The 24,347-nt window shown below is 40.8% G+C and overlaps 1 protein-coding gene across 2 annotated transcripts in view; it reads left to right on the forward strand.

The window, feature by feature from the left end:
• Window positions 1–24,347, forward strand: part of ano6 (anoctamin 6) — a 173,567-nt gene that overhangs the window by 111,619 nt on the left and 37,601 nt on the right. For both annotated transcript variants that reach the window (XM_073059718.1, XM_073059719.1), the window contains 9 exons: window positions 5,380–5,514; window positions 7,145–7,250; window positions 9,156–9,216; window positions 10,151–10,293; window positions 11,488–11,565; window positions 14,866–15,094; window positions 16,985–17,154; window positions 21,726–21,823; window positions 23,821–23,948. In XM_073059718.1, the coding sequence (XP_072915819.1) occupies window positions 5,380–5,514; window positions 7,145–7,250; window positions 9,156–9,216; window positions 10,151–10,293; window positions 11,488–11,565; window positions 14,866–15,094; window positions 16,985–17,154; window positions 21,726–21,823; window positions 23,821–23,948 (1,148 nt within the window). The remainder of the gene's footprint in view (window positions 1–5,379; window positions 5,515–7,144; window positions 7,251–9,155; window positions 9,217–10,150; window positions 10,294–11,487; window positions 11,566–14,865; window positions 15,095–16,984; window positions 17,155–21,725; window positions 21,824–23,820; window positions 23,949–24,347) is intronic.

Below are 24,347 nucleotides of genomic sequence, written 5' to 3' on the forward strand. Positions count from 1 at the left end.
GAACAAAAACATCCAAACTGAAAGGGGCACACACAAAATGCTGGAGAAACTCAGCAGGCCTGGCAACATGTATGGCAAAGAGTACAGTCAACGTTTCAGGCCGAGACCCTTCGGCAGGACTGGAGAAAAAAGTGATGAGGAGTTGAGTTAAAAGGTGGGATGAGGGGAGGGAGAAGCACAAGGTGACAAGTGACACTGGGAGGGGGAGGAGTGAAGTAAAGAGCTGGAAAGTCTATTGGTGAAAGAGACACAGGGCAAGAAGAGGGGGGACTCTGATAGGAGAAGGCCCTGGAAGAAAGAAAAGGGGGAGGAGCACCAGAGATGGGCAGGCAAGGAGGAAAGGTGAGAGAGGGAAAAGTCCCTTCTGAGTTACATCCGTAACACTTCACACGCTCTGGATCTTTTCAATGATTTCAAGTTCCCTGTCCCCTATCATCATATTTTTACTATGGATGTCCAGTCCCTATACACCTCCATCCCCCAGCAGGAAGGCCTCAAAGGGAACCAACCAAAGTTCTCCATTTCTTTGATTGGAGGAATAAAGATTTAACGTTTTTTGGCCAAGACCCTTCATTGGGACTGGAAAGGAAGAAGGAGTGGGGAAGGGAGCGGAATACAAACTGGCAGGTGAAAGGTTAAGCAACACACACAAAATGCTGGTGGAACGCTGCAGACCAGGCAGCATCTATAGGGAGAAGAACTGTTGATGTTTCGAGCCGAAACCCTTTGTCAAGACAGAAAGGTTAAGCCGAGTGAGGGGTAAGATAAGGGGATGGGGGAGGTGGGGATGAGGTAAGAAGCTAGGAGGTGATATGGGAAAGAGGCAAGGGGCAAAAGAAGGAAGTATCTGATATGAGAAGACAGTGGACCATGGGAGAAAGAGAAGGAGGAGGGGACGAGAAGAGAAGGGGTAAGAGGGGAGCCAGAATATGGAATGTAAAAAGAGAGAGGGGTAGGCAAATAACTGTGTCTAAAAAGTCTGTGTTTAAACCATCAGATTGAAAGCTATCCAGAAAGAAAGAGAGGTGTTAATGATCAACATATTGATAGTAATCAGTTTAACTGTTTTTTTGTTTTTAAACAAGTCATGGCATGGAGACAGTCATTTGCCATAAAATCTTTTTACATTCATTGAATTAATGCAGAAAAATATCTGAGTTGAGCTGAAAAAGAAACTGACTGAAAATAAATTAAAGCATTATCTCTTTCTATATTGAGATGAGAGGAAGAGGGAATCTAAAATATAATCTCTTATGATTATGTTGATAATTTATTTCATTATGTATGTTTTCATGACTGGTACATAGCAAGACTTAATAAAAACTAAAATGATTCCCTTATGAGATGAAAACCTTTGTTTTCACTGTTGCTGACAAATGCATTGTCTTCATTATTTCAACTTGCATGTCTTAATCAGATGTTTGTTTCATTTTACCATTAATCTTTTAGCTAATCACCACCAGTGTTGGAATAAACAATAAATGCTCTGTTGCCAGAAATGCCAGATTCCCAAAAAATTTTTAAATGTAATTTGTCTGTCATAATTTGCTTGATGGTTCCATGCATCCACTGTTTGTTGGGTGCAGCCAAGAGAATTTCTTAAACAATACGTAGACAGTCCAACAAGAGGAGGGGCTGCACTGGTCCTGGTGTTGGGTAATGCGCCTGGCCAGGTGACCGATCTTTCAGTGGGTGAACAGTTAGGGGACATTGGCCACAACTCCTTGCGCCATAAGAAAGCTATGGGTAAGGATATGTATGGACCTTGCGGGAGAGTATTAAATTGGAGCAGGGCAAATTACAAGAGCTTCAGGCAGGAACTAGGGAGAGTTGATTGAGAACAGTTATTTGTGGGAAAGTCCACATCCAACATGTGAAGGGTGTTTACAGAGCGACTGCACAGCGTACAGGACAGGTATGTTCCAGTCAGAAGGAAGGACAAGGATAAGAGAACCTGGGATGTTGAGGGAGGTGATTAATTTAGTCAAGAAGAAAAAGGAAAACTATGTAAAGTTTAGGAAGCTAGAATCAAACAGAGCCTTTGAAGATTACAAAGAAGCCAGAAAAGAACTCAAGGAGGGAATTGGGAAAGCCAGGAGGGGCCATGAAAAGTCTGTGGCAAGAAGGATTAAAGAGACTCCCAAGGTATTCTATATATACATCAAGAAGTTAACTAGGGAGAGGGTGGGACCACTTAAGGATAAAGGGAAGAGCATTTGCTTGGACATACAGGATGTGAGTGAGGTCCTTAATATGTACTTTACATCAATATTTACCAAGGAGAATGATGTGGAACATAGGGAGATCAGTGTCAAGAGTAGTAATAAGCTAAGGCACTAAAAGGTAAAGGAGGAGGTAGTTTAGGGTCTCTTATGGAGAATTATGATGGATAAGCCCTCAGGGCCTGATGGGATATAGCCCAGGTTATTGAGAGAGGCAAGAGATGAGATTGCTGCAGCCTTGACCAGCATCTTCATGTCCTCTGTAGCCACAGGTGAGATCCCAGAGGACTGGCAATTGGCTAATGGTGTTCAATTATCCAAGAAGGGAACCAGGAATAATCTTGGAAACTGTAGATCAGTGAGTCTCATGTCAGTGGTAGGAAACTTACTGGAGAGAATTCTTAGGGATAGCATTTATGAGCATTTGGAGAACGATGGCCTGATTAGGGAGAGTCAACATGGCTTTGTATGGGGCAAATCATGTCTTACTAACATCTGAGTTCATGAGATGAGGGTGATTGAATAAGGTAGATCTGTGGATGTTGTCTACATGGAATTTAGTAAAGTGATTGACAAGGTCTCTCATGGGAGCTTAAAATGCATGGGGTCCATGGTGAATTGGCTTGCCCATATATAACAGAGGGTAGTGGTTGAAGCTCTGGAAGGTCTAGTTGGAGGTCTGTGCTTTATGTTGTTTGCAAGGATCTGTACTGGGAGCTCTTCTGTTTGTGATGTATATAAATGACCTGGATGAAAATGTGGGTTAGTAAATCTGCAGATGATACAATGATTGGTGCTGTGTGGACAGCGTAGAAGTCCAGCAAAAAAAAAACAATGAAATATAGATCAGTTGCAATATGGGGGGAGAAATGGCAGTTGGAGTTTAACCCTACCAAATGTGAAGTGTTGCACCTTGGTAGGTCAAATGCAAAGAGACAGCACATTGTTAAGGGCAAGATCCTTAACAGCATTGAGCAGACATATCTTAGCGTCCAAGTTCGTAGCACCCAGAAGGTGGCTGCACAGGTTGATGGGATAGTTAAGAAGGCATGTGGCTCGTTTGCCTTTATTAGCCAAGGCACTGAGTTCAAAAGTCAGGGAGTTATTTTGCAGCCTTATAAAACTCTAGTTAGGCTGCTTCTGGAGTACTGTATGACAGTCGAATCAATGCTTAGTAAGTCTCTCAGATCTTTTCTCACAGTCACATGATAGACAGTGGGACTGTTGTGGAGCCCTTGTGGTAGCCTTGTCCACTGGTTTTGTTGACCATCAGCTTTAAATGCCAACCACAGTTGACATTCAGGTGCCAGAATCCGTTGGCCTTATCAATAACTGTAAACCACTTGTATGGCGGCTTCAGGGCATCGAAAGTCGGTGATGGATCTACCACTAGAGAGGTTAGCTTGTCAATTTGGTTAGCAATGGTTTCATCTTCAGTCCTGGGTGTCACCACTTCCTTTTGTCATGTTAGAGTAAGCTGTAAAAAAGCAGCCAATCCTATTCTCTCTTAACTGTCATCCTCACTGAGGCTGCTGTAGAGTCATGTCCCTCCTGGAATTCCTCAGAGTTCGGACGGTGGCACTGTCTTGGAAGACTGTTCAGCATAGTAAGAATTTCCCATGGCGAAGTGTCACCACTGGACTGCCTACTTGAAGTCCCTGATATTTTGATATTGCCTCAGTGTGCTTCTTAGCTCCGTGCGCCACATTTAAATGTGATAACGGTTATCATGTTTTTTCGCTCGGTCTTTAGACTTTTTACTGTCTCTATCGCACTGTTTTTGTAGTTTATTTCACGCATCACATTTCTTTCCCTTTCCTCGCCCCATTAACCTTTTCATCGCTCATGTATTAGATCAAACAGCCCACATGTTCGACTATCCAGGTTTATGCCTTCCCTCAAGCATTCTCTGCATTCACGTGCCCTCCTAGTAAGCTTAACACTGGCGGTACATTTCATTGTACTTTTTCATTAATTTTATCAAACTGAGATATTTTATTCATGTCTGAGCTCAATTTCACAACGTTGGCCATTGTTTTAATTCAAACTCATGTAACACTTAATTTGTTGGTGCATTTTATTACTTTGACCACAACCTCAAAATATTAGATTACAACTGAAATATCATGGCATTGTGTCTAAATCGTTATAGGACTACAGAGGAATTTTTTTATTTGGCTTGCAAACTTCTTTAACTCAATTTCAATCTGAATGGTTTCTAACCACTAGATTACGACTGGAAATTTTTCTTCACACTCCACCGAATTGCACATTTTGTACCCCACTGGCTTGGACATATTTAATTATTTCCATACTCCATTGGCTTGCTTATATTTAATTTTTACAGATCTGTTTTTTCAAAATGGTAACATAGTAGTTTCCTCATTCCTACCTCCAGAAGATGAGGTATTGAAGCCAGAACTAGGTTTGCTCACAGAGGGTTTGGAATTAAATGAAGCTCTTATCTCTTGTTCGTGTGCTAATAATTTTCACTTCATCTGTGATTCCTCCAAGTCCTTAAATCTTTGTAACCATCTTCACTGATTACAATGTTGGATTTTGATGTTTTTGATCCAAGAAGTTAAGAAAGAAGCATAGAACTTATTGCCTCACAGTCGTTTTATTAAGCTCTCATTGTACAAAGATTTGAAAATGCAGAGCTGCAAAAACCTAGAGGCTAAGAATAGAAAAGGCAAAAATAGAAAATATATAAAGATGGTGGGCCAGCGTGGCTGACCCTTCTTATACCCTGGAGAAGAGAAATTCCATTCAAATTTGTAAATAAGGGTTATCCAATCAGATAGCCCCTATTCAAATAATGCAGCCACAGCAAAACTTCCAAAACTTTACAGAATGATGCAAACAACTTTAACCACTAGCAGCAACAGCAGACACACTGCAAAATTGTATTTACATACTGTGACGAGTAGAAAGCCTACAAAACAGTTTCTAGTATATTGGCAGTTAAATAAAATACATGTAGGCACAAATTGTTAAATTGCACAAAAGTGTAGTCTAAGTCATTTATACAAGTCCAATAATAACTTGCAATATCTGTTCTTTCTATTCTAGTTTAGCCTTTTTATTGCATTCTTGAAACCGTTTTAGTTTATCGGAAGATTGTACTCCTTGCTAATTTTCTAATTCTTTGTTGCAGGAAGTATTATGGAGAGAAAATTGGAATATATTTTGCTTGGCTTGGGTTCTATACGGGCATGCTGGCTATTGCTGGGTTTGCTGGTCTCTTGTGCTTTCTCTTTGGAATTCTGACAAGGGATGATAGTACTTGGAGGTAAGCCAAATAGCTTGTCTAAATAAATAAGGTTAAAATTGGCTGAATGTTTGAATTTCAATATGTCAGATGATTTTTGTGAAACTTTGATGTCACTGTTGATTGTAGCACATAGAACAATATAGCACAGTATAAGTCCTTTGGCTCACAATTGAGATGTACTGACAGATTCTGTTCATTGCTGTTGTACAGTTTGAGACATAGGAGCAGAATTAGGCCATTTGGTCCATCGAGTCTGCTCCACCTTTCAATCATGGCTGATCCTTTTTTCTTCTCCCTGGAACCTTTGATGCTGTGTCCAATCAAGAAACTATCAATGTCTGCCTTAAATGCACCCAACGACCCGGCCTCCACAGCTGCCTGTGGTAACAAATTCCACAGATTCACAACTCTCTGGCTAAAGAAATTTCTCCACATCTTTGTTTAAAACGGATGCCCCTCTAGCCTGAGGCTGTACCCTTTTGTCCTAGACTCCCCAGCATGGGAAACATCCTTTCCACATCTACTCTATCTAGACCTTTCAACAGTTGAAAGGTTTCAATGAGATTCCCCCCTCATCCTTCTAAATTCCAGTGAGTACAGACCCAGAACCATCAAGCGTTCCTCATATGATAACCCTTTAATTCCCGGAATCATCTTTGTGAACCTCTCTGAACCCTCTCCAATGCCAGCACATCTTTTTTTAAGATGAGGGGCCCAAAACTGTTCACAATACTCAAGGTGAGGCCTCACCAGTGCCTTATAAAGCCTCAGCATCACATCCTTACTCTTGTATTCTAGACCTCTTGAAATGAATGCTAACATTGCATTTGCCTTCCTCACCACCAACTCAACCTACAAGTTAACCTTCTACCAAAGCGCATGACCATGCATTTTTCAACATTGTATTTCATTTGCCACTTTCTTGCTCATTCTCTTAATCTGTCTAAGTCCTTCTGATAGCTGTTTTCCATGGAATGTTTGTGAAAGTGTGCTGGGATTTTCAGGAGCATTTACAAAAATGGAGTATTGCTGGGCTACACGGTTCGGAGGGCTCAAAGGGTCTATTCTGTGTTATATACCAAAAGTACCACCTAGTTCTGTGCAGAAGTTGCCTTTTTCCAAACTTTCGACTTAGATTGTGGTAACAATCTGAAACTCGGTGTCCATGAGAGTAAAGGGTACAGACCAATTAGAGTTTTTACAAGGCAAAATAGATTTATGGGAATGGGGAAAGAATGGAGGATTGCATTCGATGAGCAAGTGGTCTCTCCCTTTGTCATAACAATTCCGTCATCCTGGGTCTCCAACCATGTCTTTGGATAAAAGTGGCATTTTTTTCTTATTAAGAGATGATGAAAACTGTCCCCAATTATATTAATCCAGCAACAGGCCAAGCACATTTCTCTAATACAGAAAATGTGTCCTGTTTTTATGATCTCCAAGCATTTTATAGAACTGATAGCTGTTCATTATTAGACATATTTTTAGTTTTATAGTGCACAACCTTAACCTTTGCGCTGTGGTCATTTATTATAATTTGTAGTTGGACTCCGTTTAAATCATGGTTCCTATATCAGCATCTGAAGCAGGTACAAATATTCATTATAACAGTTGGAATTTTTCTTTTTGTTCTGTTTCTGTCCTAAAGTCAAGAAGTGTGTGATCCTGAGATTGGAGGTCGTATTATCATGTGTCCCCAGTGTGACCGAGACTGTCAGTATTGGAGACTCAATATTACATGTCAGTCTTCAAGGGTATGTACACTCTTAACATCTTGTGTATATAGGTATTACGATCCTCCTGCAGCATTGCTAAAATAACCAATTTTAGCGAAAATTAAAGATTAGCTTTATTTGTCAAATATACATTGAAACATCAAATGCATTATTTATGTCAGCAAGGGTTGTACTGGGGGGGGGCAGCCTGCAAGTATTGCCACCCTTCTGATGCCGACAATTTACTAACCCTGACTGTACATCTTTGGAATGTTGAAGGAAATGTCCTGAAGAAAACTGGATTTTATCCCAGATGGCCTTACTTGCTTGACATGTATTATAAACAATTCAGTTCTGAACAACAAGTTTTTTCCTTAGTTTATTTGTGAATTATGGAATTAAAAAACAGTTTAAAACAAAAAACATTTTGATTAGCACCTACACTATGACTCCAATGCCTACCAGTGAGTAAGAAACTATTAAGTTTATACACGTTTATGCAGCTTATCTAGGTTCAACTACAAAGACAGCAAAAGCAAGATCACAAATTTAACTAAACAATACACAATCTTAGTAGGTTTAAATCTTGCACCACCTTTTTATTCTGGCATCTTCCCCCTTCCTATCCAATCCCGAAGAAGGGTCTCGGCCCAAAACTTTGACTGTTTATTCATTTCCACAGATGCTCCCTGACATGCTGAATTCCTCCAGCATTTTGTGTGCGTTTCTCAAGATTACCAGCATCTGTAAACTTTCTCATTTTTAAGAAGAATTCACGATACAAATGTGAGATGATCAGTTTGATATCAGCAATTCCATTAAAGAGTTCGGAAAAATTTCCTGTCAGATCTAGGAGGGAGAGTGTTCTGTTGCCATTGATATGTTTAAAACAAATAACACACCTTCCAGTGAGTAAGGAACCATTAAGTTGATACAGATTCCCTGTCAGAGCTAGGACAAAAAGCGTTCTGCTATCATTGATATTTTCAATATTTAAGTAGAATATTAAAGCAATAGAAAGATTTTCTATTCTAGAGTATGACAGCACAACTACTTCCTTAGGAGTTTGCGGAGATTCACCGTGATATCTAAAACTTTGACAAACTTCTGTAGCTGTGTGGTGGAGAGCATATTCACTGGCTGCATCACAAGCTGGTATATGGAAACACCGATGCCTTTGAATAAAAAATCCTACAATAAGTAGTGGATATGGCACAGTCCATCACAGGTAAAGTTCTTTCCCCCCACCACTGAGCACATTTATACAGAGAGCGGTTGCAGGAAAGCTACATCCATCATCAGGGACCCCACCACCTGGAACAGGCTGTCTTCTCACTGCTGCCATCAGGAAGAAGGTACAGGAGCATCAGGACTCTCACCTCCAGGTTAAGGAGTAGTTACTACCCTTCAGCCATCAGGCTCTTAAAGCAAAGGGGATAACTTGACTCAACTTCACTTGAACCATCATTGAAATGTTCCCACGACCAATGGACTCACTTTCAAGGACTCTTCATCTCATGTTCTCGATGTTTATTGCTTATTTATTTATTATTATTACTTCTATATTTTTATTTCAAATTCAGACAGAGCAGCTAGAAATAGAAAAAGAAAACATAATTACATTTTCTTTCAAGTTCTCAATCTCCAAGATAATTCACCGCCATTTTCCATCCTTTTAAGAAATATGAGTCTATAATTTTTGTCAGCTGCCGTGGTTTTTGTCAAACCCTATGACACACGTTATTATTAAATATAATTCCACAAAAAGCCTGGGTAACATCTGTGTTAATAGAATTTCGGAAGTGAAATGGAATCTAGTATCAGAAATTATGCATGAAAGAAGATTTTCTATTAGAATGTCGCGGTGAATAATATTTCAGGTTCTGTTTACGTTTAGTGTTCCATTGTACATATGTTTATTGAATGTATATATTTCATCTACAGAAATTATCCATATTTGACAACTATGGAACACTAGTATATGCCATGTTTATGGCAATTTGGGGTAAGTGGATTGTAGTTGTTACTTTGCATCAAATATAATAATGGTTAAATTCTTTCTAATGATATTATCTACTGTCCGATGTTTGGAGAGAATGTAAACAGTGGCCCAGAGTTTAACACAAGATTCAAGTGTGTTTTAGGCATCAATTGGTATCACAAAAACAAAAGAAAGCTGTAGTGACTCGTTGCTTGCCGTAACCATAAAGTAGTCATGAAAAAGGGGAACAAATACTATTATATACTGCCACACATAAAATGCTGGAGGAACTCAGGCAACATCTCTGGAAATGAACAGATAGTCAACGTTTAGGGCTGAGATCCTTCTTCAGGACTGGAAAGGAATGGGGAAGATGCCAGAATAAAAAAGGTCGGGGAGGGGAAGGAGACTGGCTGGAAGGTGACGGGTGAAGCCAGGTGAGTGGGAAAGGTCAAGGGCTGGAGAAGAAGGAATCTGATAGGAGAGAGTGGACCGTGGGAGAAAGGGAAGGAGGAGGGGTCCCGGGGGAGGTGATAAACAGGTGAGAAGAGCTAAGAGGGCAGAGTGGGGAATAGAAGAAGAAGGGGGCAGAGGGAAAAGTTTTTTTAACCAGAAGGAGAGATCGATATTGATGCCATCAGGTTGGATGCTACCCAGGACTGTAAAGTATTGCTCCTCCACTCTGAGGGTGGCCTCATCTTAGCACAAAAGGAGACCATAGGCTGACATGTGCAAAGATGTAAAATCACATAATAAATTACCAATACAAGCTAAAGGAATGACAAGATAACTGATTGGTTCATGCACCATTCAGAAATCTGATGGCAGAGGGGAAGAATCTGTACCTAAATCATTGAGTGTGTGTCTTCAGTCAGAGCTTTGCTTCAAGTGCTGGCTTTTAAGAATTGTGCTGATGCACAATTTGGCAGCTGTTGTAACAATAGATCATGTCTTACAGTCACTGTCTTTTTGGAATTCTGGAAGCGCCGCGAGGCAGAATTGGAATATGAGTGGGACACTGTGGAATTGGAGCAGGAAGAGCCTCGCCGAGCAGAATACGAAGCCAAGTGTACAATTCTAAAGAAGAATCCAATCACACAGGTAAACTGGTCCGTTCAAATTCAAGTTCAAAAGTTAATGCATTTGACTGGACATATATACAACTAAATGAAACAACTTTTCTCCAGAACACTGTGCACACTTAGTGCATACATACATCACATGCAGCACATAAACCAAAGTATTACCAATATTTCAATAGGCCCATCAGCCTCGGAAAACTGTGTCCAAGGCAACTCCCACTGACGCTGTCATCATTCCTACAAATAAAAATCACTAAATTCACTACCTTATGATGCACCAAGAAATAAAAACATTTCCAAAAATCCAGTCAATTTCAAATCACCCTTTCTAAAAAAAACATTTCAATGCAAACTGTCAGGTAGAAATATTTAGATTTTATTTTCTTTTTTACCTGTGGTAACTTGCAAAAAGCACGTTTTCACCTTGAAGTTAAGCAATAGAAGAGATAGTTTATGGAGCTTGAAAAGGTTAACTGAGAATAATACTATAAGACCATTAGATATCAGAGCAGAATTAGGCCATTTGGCCCCTCAAGTCTGCTCCACCATTTTGTCATGACTATATCATTTCCTTCTCAGCTCTAATCTCCTACCTTCTCCCCGTCAGCCCCATCAGTATACCCCGTATACCCTCTTGCCCAGACTAAACAAGAATCTATCAACCTCTGCTTTAAATACACCCAATGACTTGGACTCCACAACCGTCTGCGGCAATGAATTCCACAGATTCAGCACCCTCTAGCTGAAGAAATTCCTTCTCATCTCTGTTCTAAATGGATGTAGCTCTATTCTGAGGCTGTGTCCTCTGGTCTTTGACTCCCCCACCGAAGGAAACACCCTCTCCATGTCCACTCTATTGGGGCTGCAGGAACCATGTAACTGTTCTCTATCTGCATTGTATTCTGAGTTGTGCGTTTATTATGTTTGTTAGTCTCATTCATGGGGGCATGGTAAAAGCAAAGGGAATAAGCTACGACTCGTAGCTTGAAACCAGCAGACGACAGATCCCTGCTGACCATTTAGTATCGCTTCAAGATTGTATGCTTACTAATTAAGGGTCAAAGAAAGGATTCAACACTTTGGAAAAATCATGTCACTCCAAAGGCTGAGTAATACTGATGTTTCAGATCTAGGTTATGGCAAATAAGTGGTATAAATATAACTGTTAAATGTAAGATAAATGAGCAGAACTGTGATTATTACTTACCTACAGGAAGAGGAGCTGGTTCCATACACTGCCTGTGGAAGGTGCATGCGACTGTTCTGTGGTGGCAGTACCGTTCTGTTCTGGGTGAGTGACTGCGGTTCTTTGTGTCCCCTAATCATTTTCATTGAGTCACATGCTGCTCAGCAGACCCAGCCTCTGACCATTTTGTAAAGAAGATAATTGGTTTTAAAATACCTCTTAGAAATAGCTGGTAATATAGCCTCAACACGCATGACATTTTGTGAGAAGAAAACTGTCTCTAAAAAGGTCAAATATATTTATTGCGTCCATCATACAAAGTGAGGAGGTGGAAGAGCAAAAATAATGAACCATAGAGTCAGAGTTAATTATGGAGAAGAAAGCAGTTTTTCAACAAGAAATCCCTAATGCTAATTTTCCTGTTCATTTTCCTCTATTTTAATCTATTCTTTTGAAACCTTTCCTGTTCTTTAAGATAATGAAATTCCTGCCTCAATAGGCAACTTTCCTTTCCAATGAAAAAAATCAAAAACAAACTGCAGGTGATAGAAATCTGAAATAAAAGCAGAAACAGAGTGAGCTGGTCATTTCCTCCAGGCGCTCCAGTTTTCTCCCACTGTCCAAAGATCTACCAGTTTGTAGGTTAATTGGTATTTACACATTGTTCCATGATTAGGCCAGGGTTAAATCAGGAATTGCTGGGAAGCATGGCTCAAGGGGCTGGAAGGGCCTGTTCCACGTTGTATCTCCATGCATAGATAAATAAGTATTCTGTGGAAGAGAAACAGAATTAAAAATTGGTTTTATTTGTCACATGTACATCGAAACATACAGTGAAATGTGTCGTTTCAAAATTCAAAGTACAATTATTAACAAAGTATGTATACATTATACAACCCTGAGATTAGTCTCCTTAAAGGCAGTCATGAAACAAAGACACCCAAAAGAACCCATTAAAAAAAGACCGTCAAATACCCAATGAGCAGAGAAAATTTTAAAAATGCAAATCTCAACCTTACCTCCTCAATTCAGCCTGTACCCAACCTTTCTGATTCAGTATGGCACTTAAATTGTTGTCCAGACATCGGGGTCATTCACTTCGATACGCTTTGAGGCCTGGACCCATCACATGGATTCAGCCTCTGTCATCGCCAACACAGTACGGGGGCAGCAAGTGTTACTGTGCTCGCAGAGCACGTCTGCAACTTACTAACTCTAACCCGTACATCTTTCATATATGGGAGGAGACTGGAGCACCAAGGGGAAACCCATGCAGTCATGGGATTACTTATAAACTCCTTCCAGACATTGACGAGAAGTGAACTCTGATTGATGGTGTTGTAAAGCATTGTGTAGGCAATATACTATCATTCCATTGATCAGAACTGGAAAATTAGTGTGTTTTAAGATGTAACAAGGATGAAGGGTGGAGAGAACAGAAAAAAATGTCTATGCAAGTGTGGAGAGCACCTCTGAAATGTGGTTCTTTGGTCCATATTTGTACCATGAGTGAAATCAGAATCAGAATCAGGTTTATTATCACCGGCATGTGACGTGAAATTTGTTAACTTAGAAGCAGCAGTTTAATGCAATACATAATCTAGCAGAGACAGAGACAAAATAGTAATAATAAATAAAATAAAATATAAAACACTGGCTTGCCCACAGAAGGCAAAGAGTGGTTATAGACGGGTCATATTCTGCATTGAGTTCAGTGACCAGTGGAGTGCCTCAGGGATCGGTTCTAGGACCCCTACTCTTCGTGATTTTTATAAATGACCTGGATGAGGAAGTGGAGGGATGGGTTAGTAAGTTTGCTGATGACACAAAGGTTGGAGGTGTTGTGGATAGTGTGGAGGGCTGTCAGAAGTTACAGCGGGACATTGATAGGATGCAAAATTGGTCTGAGAAGTGGCAGGTGGAGTTCAACGCAGGTAAGTGTGAAGTGGTTCATTTTGGTAGGTCAAATATGATGGCAGGATATGGTATTAATGGTAAGACTCTTGACAGTGTGGAGGATCAGAGTGATCTTGGGGTCTGAGTCCATAGGACACTCAAAGTAGCTGCGCAGGTTGACTCTGTGGATAAGAAGGCGTGCGGTGTATTGGCCTTCATCAATCGTGGGATTGAGTTTAAGAGCCGAGAGGTAATGTTGCAGCTATATAGGACCCTGGTCAGACCCCACTTGGAGTACTGTGCTCAGTTCTGGTCACTTCATTACAGGAAGGATGTGGAAGCCATAGAAAGGGTGCAGAGGAGATTTACAAGGATATTGCCTGGATTGGTGAGTATGCCTTATGAGAATAGGTTGAGAGAACCTGGTCTTTTCTCCTTGGAGCGACAGAGGATGAGAGGTGACCTGATAGAGGTGTATAAGATGATGAGAGGCATTGATCATGTGGATAGTCAGAGGCTTTTTCCCAGGGCTGAAATGGTTGTCACAAGAGAATACAGGTTTTAAGGTGCTGGGGAGTAGGTACTGAGGAGATGTCAGGGGTAAGTTTTTTACTCAGAGAGTGGTGAGTGTGTGGAATGGGCTGCTGGCAACAGTGGTGGGGGCGGATACGATAGGGTCTTTTAAGAGGCTTTTAGATAGGTACATGGAGCTTAGTAAAATAGAGGGCTATAGGTAAGCCTAGTAATTTTTGAGGTAGGGACAACTTTGTGGGCCGAAGAGCCTATATTGTGCTGTAGGTTTTCTATGTTTCTATAATAATAATAAATAAAGAAGTAAATTACACATATTGAATAGCTTATTAAAAATGTGCAGAAACAGAAATAATGCATATTAAAAGAAGTGAGGTAGTGTCTGAAGCTTCAAAGTCCATTCAGGAATTGGATGGCAGAGGGGAAGAAGCTGTTCCTGAATCACTGAGTGTGTGCCTTCAGGCTTCTGTACCTCCTCCCTGACGGTAACAGTGAGAAAAGGGCATGCCCTGGATGTTGGAGGTCCTTAATAATGGACGCTGCCTTTCTGAGACACCGCTCCCTGTGTCCTGGGTACTTTGTAGGCTAGTGCCCAAGATGGAGCTGACTAGATTTACAACCTTCTGCAGATTCTTTCAGTCTAGAATCAAATAGTGGTTCTATTTCTAGTGATTCTAATAGTATTACCATAATGTGGTCTAGAACCAAAGGGGGCAGGCAATAGCTAGCCGAGTAATTGCTGCTTGAGAGTGCCATGAATACGACATATCACCACTTTGCCAGTTACTGACATTATATTAGCTGGTAATTATGAAGATTGAACTTGACTTGCTTTTTGTGAACGGAACATAACAGGCCAATTTTCCCCATTGTAGGGTAAATGCTGATATTGTTACATGACTAATGAGTGATTTTTATCAATCAGTTGTTTAAGATTTCATTACAATGTCTAAATGTTTCCTGTCTATGTCCTTTCAGATATCTCTGATTGTTGCCTCAGTAGTTGCTATCATTGTCTACCGGCTGGCTGTCTTTTTTGAGTTTTCTGTCAACCTCCCTAAAGCAATAAATGATGATCTGGAGCCTTTGAAAGACTATTTAACTCCTCAGATGGCCACTTCAGTCACAGCTTCTATCATTAACTTTGTGTTCATCATGATTCTGAACATAGTCTATGAAAAAGTAGCAATATTGATCACAGATTTTGGTAAGTTGATTTCTAGATATCCAATACTGTGAATCAAAGCAAAATCTTCAGAACTGGAATCAGGTTTAATATCACCAGAATATGTCATGAAATTTGTTGTCTTTGAGCAGCAGTATATTGCAATACATAATGGGGAAAAACCATAAATTTTAGTGAGTGTATGTGTATATATATATATATATATATATATACACGTGTGTGTGTGTGTGTGTGTGTGTGTGTGTGTGTGTGTGTGTGTGTGTGTGTGTGTGTGTGTGTGTGTGTGTGTGTGTGTGTGTGTGTGTGTGTGTGTGTATGTGTGTGTGTGTATAAAATAGTTCAATTAAGTAAATAGTGCAAAGATAGAAATAAAAAAGGAGTGAAGTAGTGTTCATGGGTTCAATCTCCATTCAGAAATCAGATGCCAGGGGGGAAAATATAGACTGAATCAATCTTTTGAATAGATAAGACAACTGACTGAATTTTTTTTTACTTAATTGGTGCAATCAGTCATCAACATATCAGCATGATTATTGTACAAGTAGAGTTGTCATCATCACCATCATCATTTTGTGCCGTGTCATGTGACGAGGGAAATCATGGTCTTTCCATGAACATGGTTGTTCTTGGCAAATTTTTCCACAGAAATGGTTTACCGTTGCCTTCTTCTGGGCAGTGTCTTTACAAGACAGGTGACACCAGCCATTATCAATACTCTTCAGAGATTGTCTGCCTGGCGTCAGTGGTCGCATAACCAGGACTTGTGATATACATCAGCCACTCATATGGCCATCCACCACCTGCTCCCATGGCTTCACATGACCCTGATTGGGGTGGGGGGCTAAGCAGGTGTCACACCTTGCCCAAGAGTGACCTACAGGTTACCAGAGGGAGGGGGAGCCTTACACCTCCTTTGGTAGAGATGTATCTCCACCCCAACACCCAAGTATAGTTGTAACTAGCTATATTAGCAATATTAATAATTAGCTGAAATATAGCTCGTCTTATTGTAACTTTTCATGATTAACAACACAAAACCAGCAATCTTGAATAGTTTTTATGTTGATACTTAATGGTGTTCTTTATTGACTGCCATTCTGCCTTAGTCACTTGTCTGAAACAGTAGATTATGGCTTCATTATCTTGGACAGGATTTCCACACACAACGTAGCCCTACACAAATAATGCAGTAGTGAGGTCAAGGCTGTCTGCAGAGATGCATGATAAAGTGGCAGTTGAAGATCACAGATTTCATATTTTGGAAGGACAGAATTAAATCTGCAGACAACATGCTGAGGCCTTATTAGGCATTGGTCAAACCACAACTGTGAGCAGTTTAGGGCCCCTTATCAAAGAAAGGATGTGCTGGCATTGGAGAGGATCCAGAAGATGTGCACAACAATGATCTCAGGAATGAAAGGGTTAATGTATGAGGTGTGTTTGATGGCTCTGGGCCTGTACTCACTGGCCTTAGAAGATTGACAGATCTGATTGAAACCTATCAAATATTGAAAGGTCTTTACATAGAGTGGATGTGGAGAAATTGTTTCCTATGCTGGAAGGGTCTAGGACCCAAAGGCACAGCTTCAGAAGAAAGGGATGTCCACTTAGAATGGAGATAATTTCATTATCCAGAGGGTGGTGAATCTGTGAAATTCATTGTCACAGACATCTGTGGAGGCCAAATTATTGGGTATAATAAAAGCGGAAGTTGATAGGTTCTTGATTAGTTAGGGCATCAAAGGTTATGGGGAAAAGACAAGAGAATGGAATTCAGAGGATAATAATTCGGCCATGATGGAATGGCAGAGCAGACTCAATGAGCCAAATGGCCTAATTCTGCTCCTATGTCTTAATGGTCTTATAAGCAATATTTAGTAATTGCTGAAATGTTTGCTATTTTTAATTCAGAACTACCAAGAACCCAAACGGATTATGAAAACAGCTTGACCATGAAGATGTTTCTCTTCCAGTTTGTCAACTACTACTCCTCCTGCTTCTACATAGCTTTCTTTAAAGGCAAAGTTGTTGGTTACCCCGGAGAGCCAGTCTACTGGTTGGGAAGATTCAGAAACGAAGAGGTAATGTTTGCACAATAAAGTGCTTAGTTGTCTGTAGTAGCTCGTGTGACCAATAGTGTTTTTGTTCTTTTGATTCTTTATGTATTCGTGGAAGTATATCAGCTATGTTTCCATTGTAGGATTGCACAATTAATGAAAAGTCCACTGTGGAAGTTTGAAAGTTTAAAATGGGAATTCAGTTTTAAACATAGAAGAGTACAGCACAGGAACAGGCCATTCGGCCCTCAATGTTGTGCCAACCCAGCTAAATAGGAAATCCAAAACACCCAAAAATTGATCCCTCCTACCTAAACCGTGTCCACATCCTTCCATCTTTCTTACATCTATGTGCCTATCCTGATGTCTCTTAAAAACCTTGAATGTATTTGTCTCTACCACCATACCAGGCAGCGCATCCCAGGTATCCACCACTCTCTGAGTAAAAAACTTACCCCTCACACCCCCTTCAAAACTACCCAGCCCCTCATCTTCAATGCATGCTCTCTGGTGTTAGACATTTCTACCCTGGGAAGCACATGCTCCTGCTGCATTCTGACTATGCCCCTCATAAACTTTTAAAGCTCGATCAGATCTCTCTCTTGTTTATAGGAATAAAGAAGCCAGTTGTTATAAAGCTGTCTGTAAATTGTCTGCATTGGTGTTGCTTCCTTCCTGATCCACGTGGAGCTCGTTGACTTCATCAATTTTGCTTCCAACTTCCACCTTGCTCTCAAATTTACCTGGTCCATTTTCGACACCTCACTCTCCTTTCTCGATCTCTCTGCCTCTATCTCTGGAGAAAACTTATCTACTGATGTCTATTATAAACCCATGAACTGTCACAGCTACCTGGACTATACCTCTTCCCTCCCTGTTACTTGTAAAACCTCTATCCCTTTCTCTCAATTCCTCCATTTCCCCCGCATCTGCTCTCAGGAGGAGGCTTTTCATTCCAGAACAAAGGAGATGTCCCCCTTCCTCCACCATCAACGCTGTCCTTAACTGTATCTCTTCCATTTCACACATGTCTGCTCTCACCCCACCTTCCCGCCACCCTACCAGGGACAGAGTTCCTCTTGTCCTTACCCACCACCCCACCAGCCTCTGCATCCAGCACGTAATTCTCCGGAACTTCCTCTATCTCCAAAGGGATCCCACCACCAAGCACATCTCCCCTCCCCTCCCCCTCCAACACTTTTTGTTTTCCTATGTGACTCCCTTGTCAATTCGTCCCTCCCCACTGATCTCCCTCCTGGTACTTATCCTTGCAAGCAGAACAAGTGTTACACCTGCCCCTACTCTTCCTCCCTCACCACCATTCAGGGCCCCAAACAGACCTTCCAGGTGAGGTGACATTTCACCTGTGAGTCTGTTGAGGTCATTTACTGTGTTTCCGGTGTGGCCTCCTGTATATCGGTGAGACCTGAAGTAGGTTGGGAGACCACTTCATCAAGCATCTACAGCCCGTCCACCAGAAGAGGCGGGATCTCCCAGTGGCCACCCATTTTAATTCCACTTCCCATTCCCATTCCGATAAGTCCATCCATGGCCTCCTCCAGTGTCGTTATGAGGACACACTCAGGTTGGAAGAACAACACCTTTTTTCCCATCTGGGTGGCCTCCAACCTGCTGGCATGAACATCAATTTCTCGAATTTCTGGTAATGCCCCTCCTCTGCCTTTGGCGTTCCCATCCTCTTTTCCCTCTCTTACCTAATCTCCTTGCCTGCCCATCACCTCGCTCTGGTGCTCCTCCCCCCCTTTGCTTTCTTCCTTGGCCTTCTGTCCTCTCCTATCAGATTCCCCCTTCTTCAGCCCCGTAACTCTTTCACCAATCGACTTCCCAGCCCTTTACTTCACCCCTCCCCCTCCTGGTTTCACCTATCACCTTGTGCTTCTCCGTTTCAAATCTACTCCATCAAATCTTTCTCCATTCCTGCTGAAGGCTGTCAGCCCTGTGTGTGTGTTGAAAATTGCCTGATTGGTTCAAAATGTCCTCAGAATGGGAATGCTGCAGATTTTCCAGATTTGGACAATAATTAACTCTATGCCAATGTGATTGACTCTTAACTCCTAATCAGAAAGCTACTGTGTTATTATCAGGCTGGTTCAAAAACTTGTTCCATCTTGTCCTGACAATTATGGTTGGGAAATATCCACAGTTCATGCCAGCAACACCCACATCCATGGATTTAATAGCAAAATCAAATGTTCCACATAGATCATTATGAAAATGATAAACAGTCTCAAAATAAAGCATTATTTTGTATTTGAGTGGTTTCTATAATTCTCCAATTAGCGAGTCAGCTCTGGCTTAGAATAGGTTGAGGTGGTACGGTAGCATAGTGGTTAGCACAATGCTCTACAGTACTAGCGACCAGGGTTCAAATCCCACCGCTGCCTGTATGTTCTCCCTGGTTTTATCCAGGTGTCCCTGTTTCCTCCCACAATCCATAGATGTACCAGTTGGTGGATTACTTGGTCGTTGTAAATTGTCCAGTGAAATGGGGGGGCGGGGTGGGGGTTGCCGGGCAGCGTGACAAAGGGCTGGAAAGGCCTGTTCTGTGTTGCATCTCAATAAGTAAATAACGGTTGATGATTGGTTCATTAATGGGACCTGGAAGGCTGAATTTCTTTATACTTCAGATAGTTCTGTAAATTTGTTTTCCAGAAAATGAGACAAACCTGGCTGGGAAGAGGGTGAAAATCTTAGCATGTTATATGGGTGCATTTAGATCTGTAGTAGCATACCGATCCTTCTCATCCACTTGGCTCCCAGAATATTGTGCTTCACGCACAAATATAACGTACACCAAAATAGACTTCTGTTGTAACGATCGCAGGAGTGTATGAGAAACACTTTACGGTGTCTCAGCTGCCAGTTTTTCTCTGTGGGGATTTGCACTAAGATGGAACTGTAGTCTTTAATTTTAACATCATAAACAAGGATAAGGATATGCTTCATATGGATTACTTCAATTGAGTCAGTCCACCAAGACTCACATCACCATGTTCAGGAACTGTTATTACCCCTCAACCATCAGGCTCTTGCACCAGAGGGGATAACTTCATTCAAATTTACTTGCCCCATCATAGAAATGTTTCCACGACCTTTGGACTCACTTTCAAGGACTCTTCATCTCATGTTCTCAATATTTATTGCTTATTCATTTATTATTATTATTTATTCTTTTTGTATTTGCACAGCTTGTTGTCTTCTGCACTCTGGTTGAATGCGCTAGTTGGATAAGTCTTTCATTGATTCAATTATGATTATTATTCTGTAGATTTGCTGAGTATGCCTACAAGGAAATCAATCTCGGGGTTGTATATGGTGACATGTATGTACTTTGATAATAAAGTTTCCTTTGAACTTTAGATGTTCTACAACCCATTATCATGGTTCATCTGATAGCACTGGGTATTTTTCCCAGAATGGTCAGGATGGTCAATCTAGCAAGTCACCTTCTGATATTTCAGGTGATGTCTAAGGTTGTTCTTCAATATGAAAACACTTAAATCTATAACAAAAGGACCAATTACAAGAGAGGCAAAATCAAAGAAGGATAAGCATTACTCCTACTATCTGCTTTGTGTTTGGGAAAATCAAGTTCAACTTCAGTTTGTAGTTATTCAACCATACATGTGTATACTGTCAAATGAAACAATGTTCCTCTGGGCCAAAGTACACTACACAGTACATATACAAGAGGTGATTGATTAAGTTCATGGCCTAAGGTAGAAGGAGTCAATTTTAGAAAACCTAGTACATTTTTTTTTTCAACATAGTCCCCTCCTACATTTACATACTTAGTCCAGCAGTCGTGGAGCATACGGATCTTGGACCTCCAGAAGTGTCCACAGATGGGTGATTGATAAGCTTGTGGCCTAAGGTAGAAGGAGATGAATTATTAACTTCGCATTATGCATTACAGTACAAGTGACCTGGGTTCAATTCCCACCGCTGCCTGTACGAAATTTGTAAATTCTCCCCGTGACCGCATGGGTTTCCTCCCCCTGTCCAGAGACATAGCAATTGATAGGCTAATTGGTTGCTGTAAATTGTCCTGTGATTCAGCTGGTGTTAAATTGGGAGATTGCTGGGTGCGTGCTCGAAGGGTTTGAAGGGGCTATTCCACGCAGTATCTCAATAAATAAATATCAGCTACCACAACATTTGTACCAGGAAATTTCCTTTGATCCCAATGCTTTGTCTCCTATCTTCTCAATGTATTGCTGATATTTCACTTCATCTGTTTGCCATTGTCTTTTCTGTTAAAGTCATACATAGAGTTATAGAGCACCAAAATAGACCTTTTGGCCCAAATTAAATGGGCCAAAGAACCTATCTCAGTGCTGTAGTGTTTTATGACTAGTTCATGTTGAACTATTGTTCTATCTAGTCCCATCAACCAAGGCAAAGAGCACTGCAAACATTTTAGAACTTCTATAAACTGTATAAATGGGTTATTCAATGTCTTAGTCAAATGGAGAAGCTGAAAGTATTCTCCTTGATGATGTATATAAATCTTCAAATGTGTTGTTGAAAGCTGCTCTGCAAGAAGGTTAACTCTTGCTTTGCTAAATTTGCAGTGTGACCCCGGTGGCTGCCTTATTGAACTATCAACCCAGCTGCTGATCATAATGGGAGGCAAGGCCATATGGAACAACATTCAAGAAGTTCTCATTCCGTAAGTACATTCAAAAGGAGCTGCTGTTTCCAATTGAACAAAGGTTTGCAGCATAAATAAACAAAAATCTGCTTTAACTCCCTTTACCCTCCTTTCAAAAATGTTCAATATCTGTAAATATGCATATTTGAAAAGCTTGGTGGCTATTTTTGTGTTGATAGTAGATGGAAATTACTTTGCATATACTAGACCTCCTCCTGGGAGTCCGTTCATCTCCTGTTGGTTCAGTACTATTCTCCTTTCTGTATGTAAATAACTGATCTTGTGTATGAGCCAATCTCCTTATTCAAATATTTTTAACTTCTTATAGTGGGGGCACCTATGACCAATTTTTATTCCTAAATTCAGAAGTAAGTTTTAGTAATGAGGTTTTCCCTTACGATTACACTGGACAACTATTTTTTTCACAAGTGTTGCTTCCTTGGATTTTTTTTTGTTTATGACAGATCACTTGAAACTGAACACAAATAAAATTTCAGACTACATGTATCACATAGGAATTCGGACAAACAAGAAATGAACTTCCATTGAATGCTGCTGCAGCTGAGGCCTCCATCAGTCACAGTCAACCGTGGACGTTGCATCCTAGCTGTCTAGAGACACAAGCCTGGGTAGTAAGATATGGAGGGCAAGTTGTTGCCCATGTAGTTGGTTCCCCCTCTCCACGCATCTGATGAATCCAAAGGAACAGCAGGGACCAAGATACCATTTGGCACCAGCAGCTTCACAGGAGTTGCCAGTCAGCATTGAACTCAACGTAGGACTGCCTTAGGGACTCTTTCCCTCGGGGTTCACTCCCAAAGCCTTCCCTGTGAGTGGGTATGGCTGCAAGGCAGCGGAGGTTTGAGATCAGAGTTTTCCTTCTCCTAGATGAGCTGCCAACCGCGGCTGATGAGCCCCATCTGCCCGAAGCGACTGGTTTTAAGGCGCCAGTAACCCGCCTTCACCCCTTCTCCTGTCGGTAGAAACGGTTCTACTGAGCTTAGCAGCTGAGCCACACATGAAGGCCAGGAACTGGAGTTGGTTGTCAGAGGCTATTTGAGGTGCACGCCATTGGGAGCATTTAATATGTAGTGGGAACTTGTCCCCCATTATCTCTTTAATTGAATATAATGCATTTAATTGCTTAACAGTGCTGACGCTTTGCAATAGTTCAACTAAGCTAAAAATGCTTTGTTGATGATTTTTGCTTGTACTCAATGGCTGAGGCTTCTCGTTTAATGAGCCTGATACCTATACTCCATGTCCACATTGTCCTGATGAAACCTCTCACTACGCTCGTCGCTGACAGCACCAAGATTTGTAGAGGAGAAGTCTAAATAGGAATGCAGAAAATGAATCTTCAGTGACGTTACACTTCATTGTTTTGTATGCTATAAGCACGTTGTCAACCAGCTGCATATAGTTTGGTGCTCTGTAGTTGCCAAGAAGATTCTAAACATTCTTGAATGTCTTCCATGCGAATTTCTCCAGTCCCGCTAGAAGTTCTTCAAATTGCCTGTCATGGATGACTTGTTTGATTTGTGGACCAACAAAAATGCCTTCCTTAATCTTGGCATCAGTTATTCCGACTTGAATTAAGAAATTGAGTGTTGTGTGAAGGTGATTTTCTTAATTGGCAGCACAAAATCCGTAAGATACATCCAAAAGTATTCAGGAAGCAAACCTTTGTTGTCCAGTGTTATAAAATAATTAACAGATGGATTCCAGAACAGGAAGCATCCTGTTTTGAATCTGAGACTGTGAATTTTGGTGCATAATACACATTTCTGAACATTTTTTATTGCAGTTTCAGATCCAAAAATCCCTTCATGCATTTTTGGTGCATGCCATCAACCAGTTGAAATGCAGTAGAGAAGACCTTTGGCATGCTCTAGATAAGACTTTAGCTATCTAAATCCCTATGGCTTCTTGCTTTAAATCTACTCTGATTAAAACTGCCTGTATTCATCAGGAAGCTTTGACTATTTACCAACTCCCTGCTGTTCTTCATACAGGTGGTTAAAGAATCTTATAAGTCGTTGCCAGATGAAAAGTTCTGAAAATGTACTCCCCAGATGGGAACAAGACTATCAGCTGCAGTCCATATCGAAGCTCGGCTTGTTTTACGAATACCTTGAAATGGGTAGGTTTTCACTTAAAAACTTACTGTTAAATAGGCATCAATCGTAATAGTTTCCGTTACTTCAAACTTTTCATTCCCTAGGTTATTTCACCTCCAAGTGTCAGTTACAGTAACAGTGACTTTCATTAGAATTCAAAATTCAAAGTAAATTTATTATCAAAGTCCAAACTGTATATGTCACTATTTACAACCCGAGATTACTTTCTTGTGGGCGTTCTCAATAAATCCAATAACCATAATAGAATCAATGAAAGACCGCACCCAACAGGGCGGACACCCAGTGTGCAAAAGACAACAAAGTGTGTAACTACAGGAAGAGAAAAAGGAAATAATAATAACTAATTTTTTACAGAAAGTGCAATCCATAATAACCATCCGGATATTATAATACAGGATAAA

The sequence above is a fragment of the Hemitrygon akajei genome, chromosome 10 (genome assembly GCF_048418815.1).
Source record: "Hemitrygon akajei chromosome 10, sHemAka1.3, whole genome shotgun sequence".
Lineage (NCBI taxonomy): Eukaryota > Metazoa > Chordata > Chondrichthyes > Myliobatiformes > Dasyatidae > Hemitrygon > Hemitrygon akajei.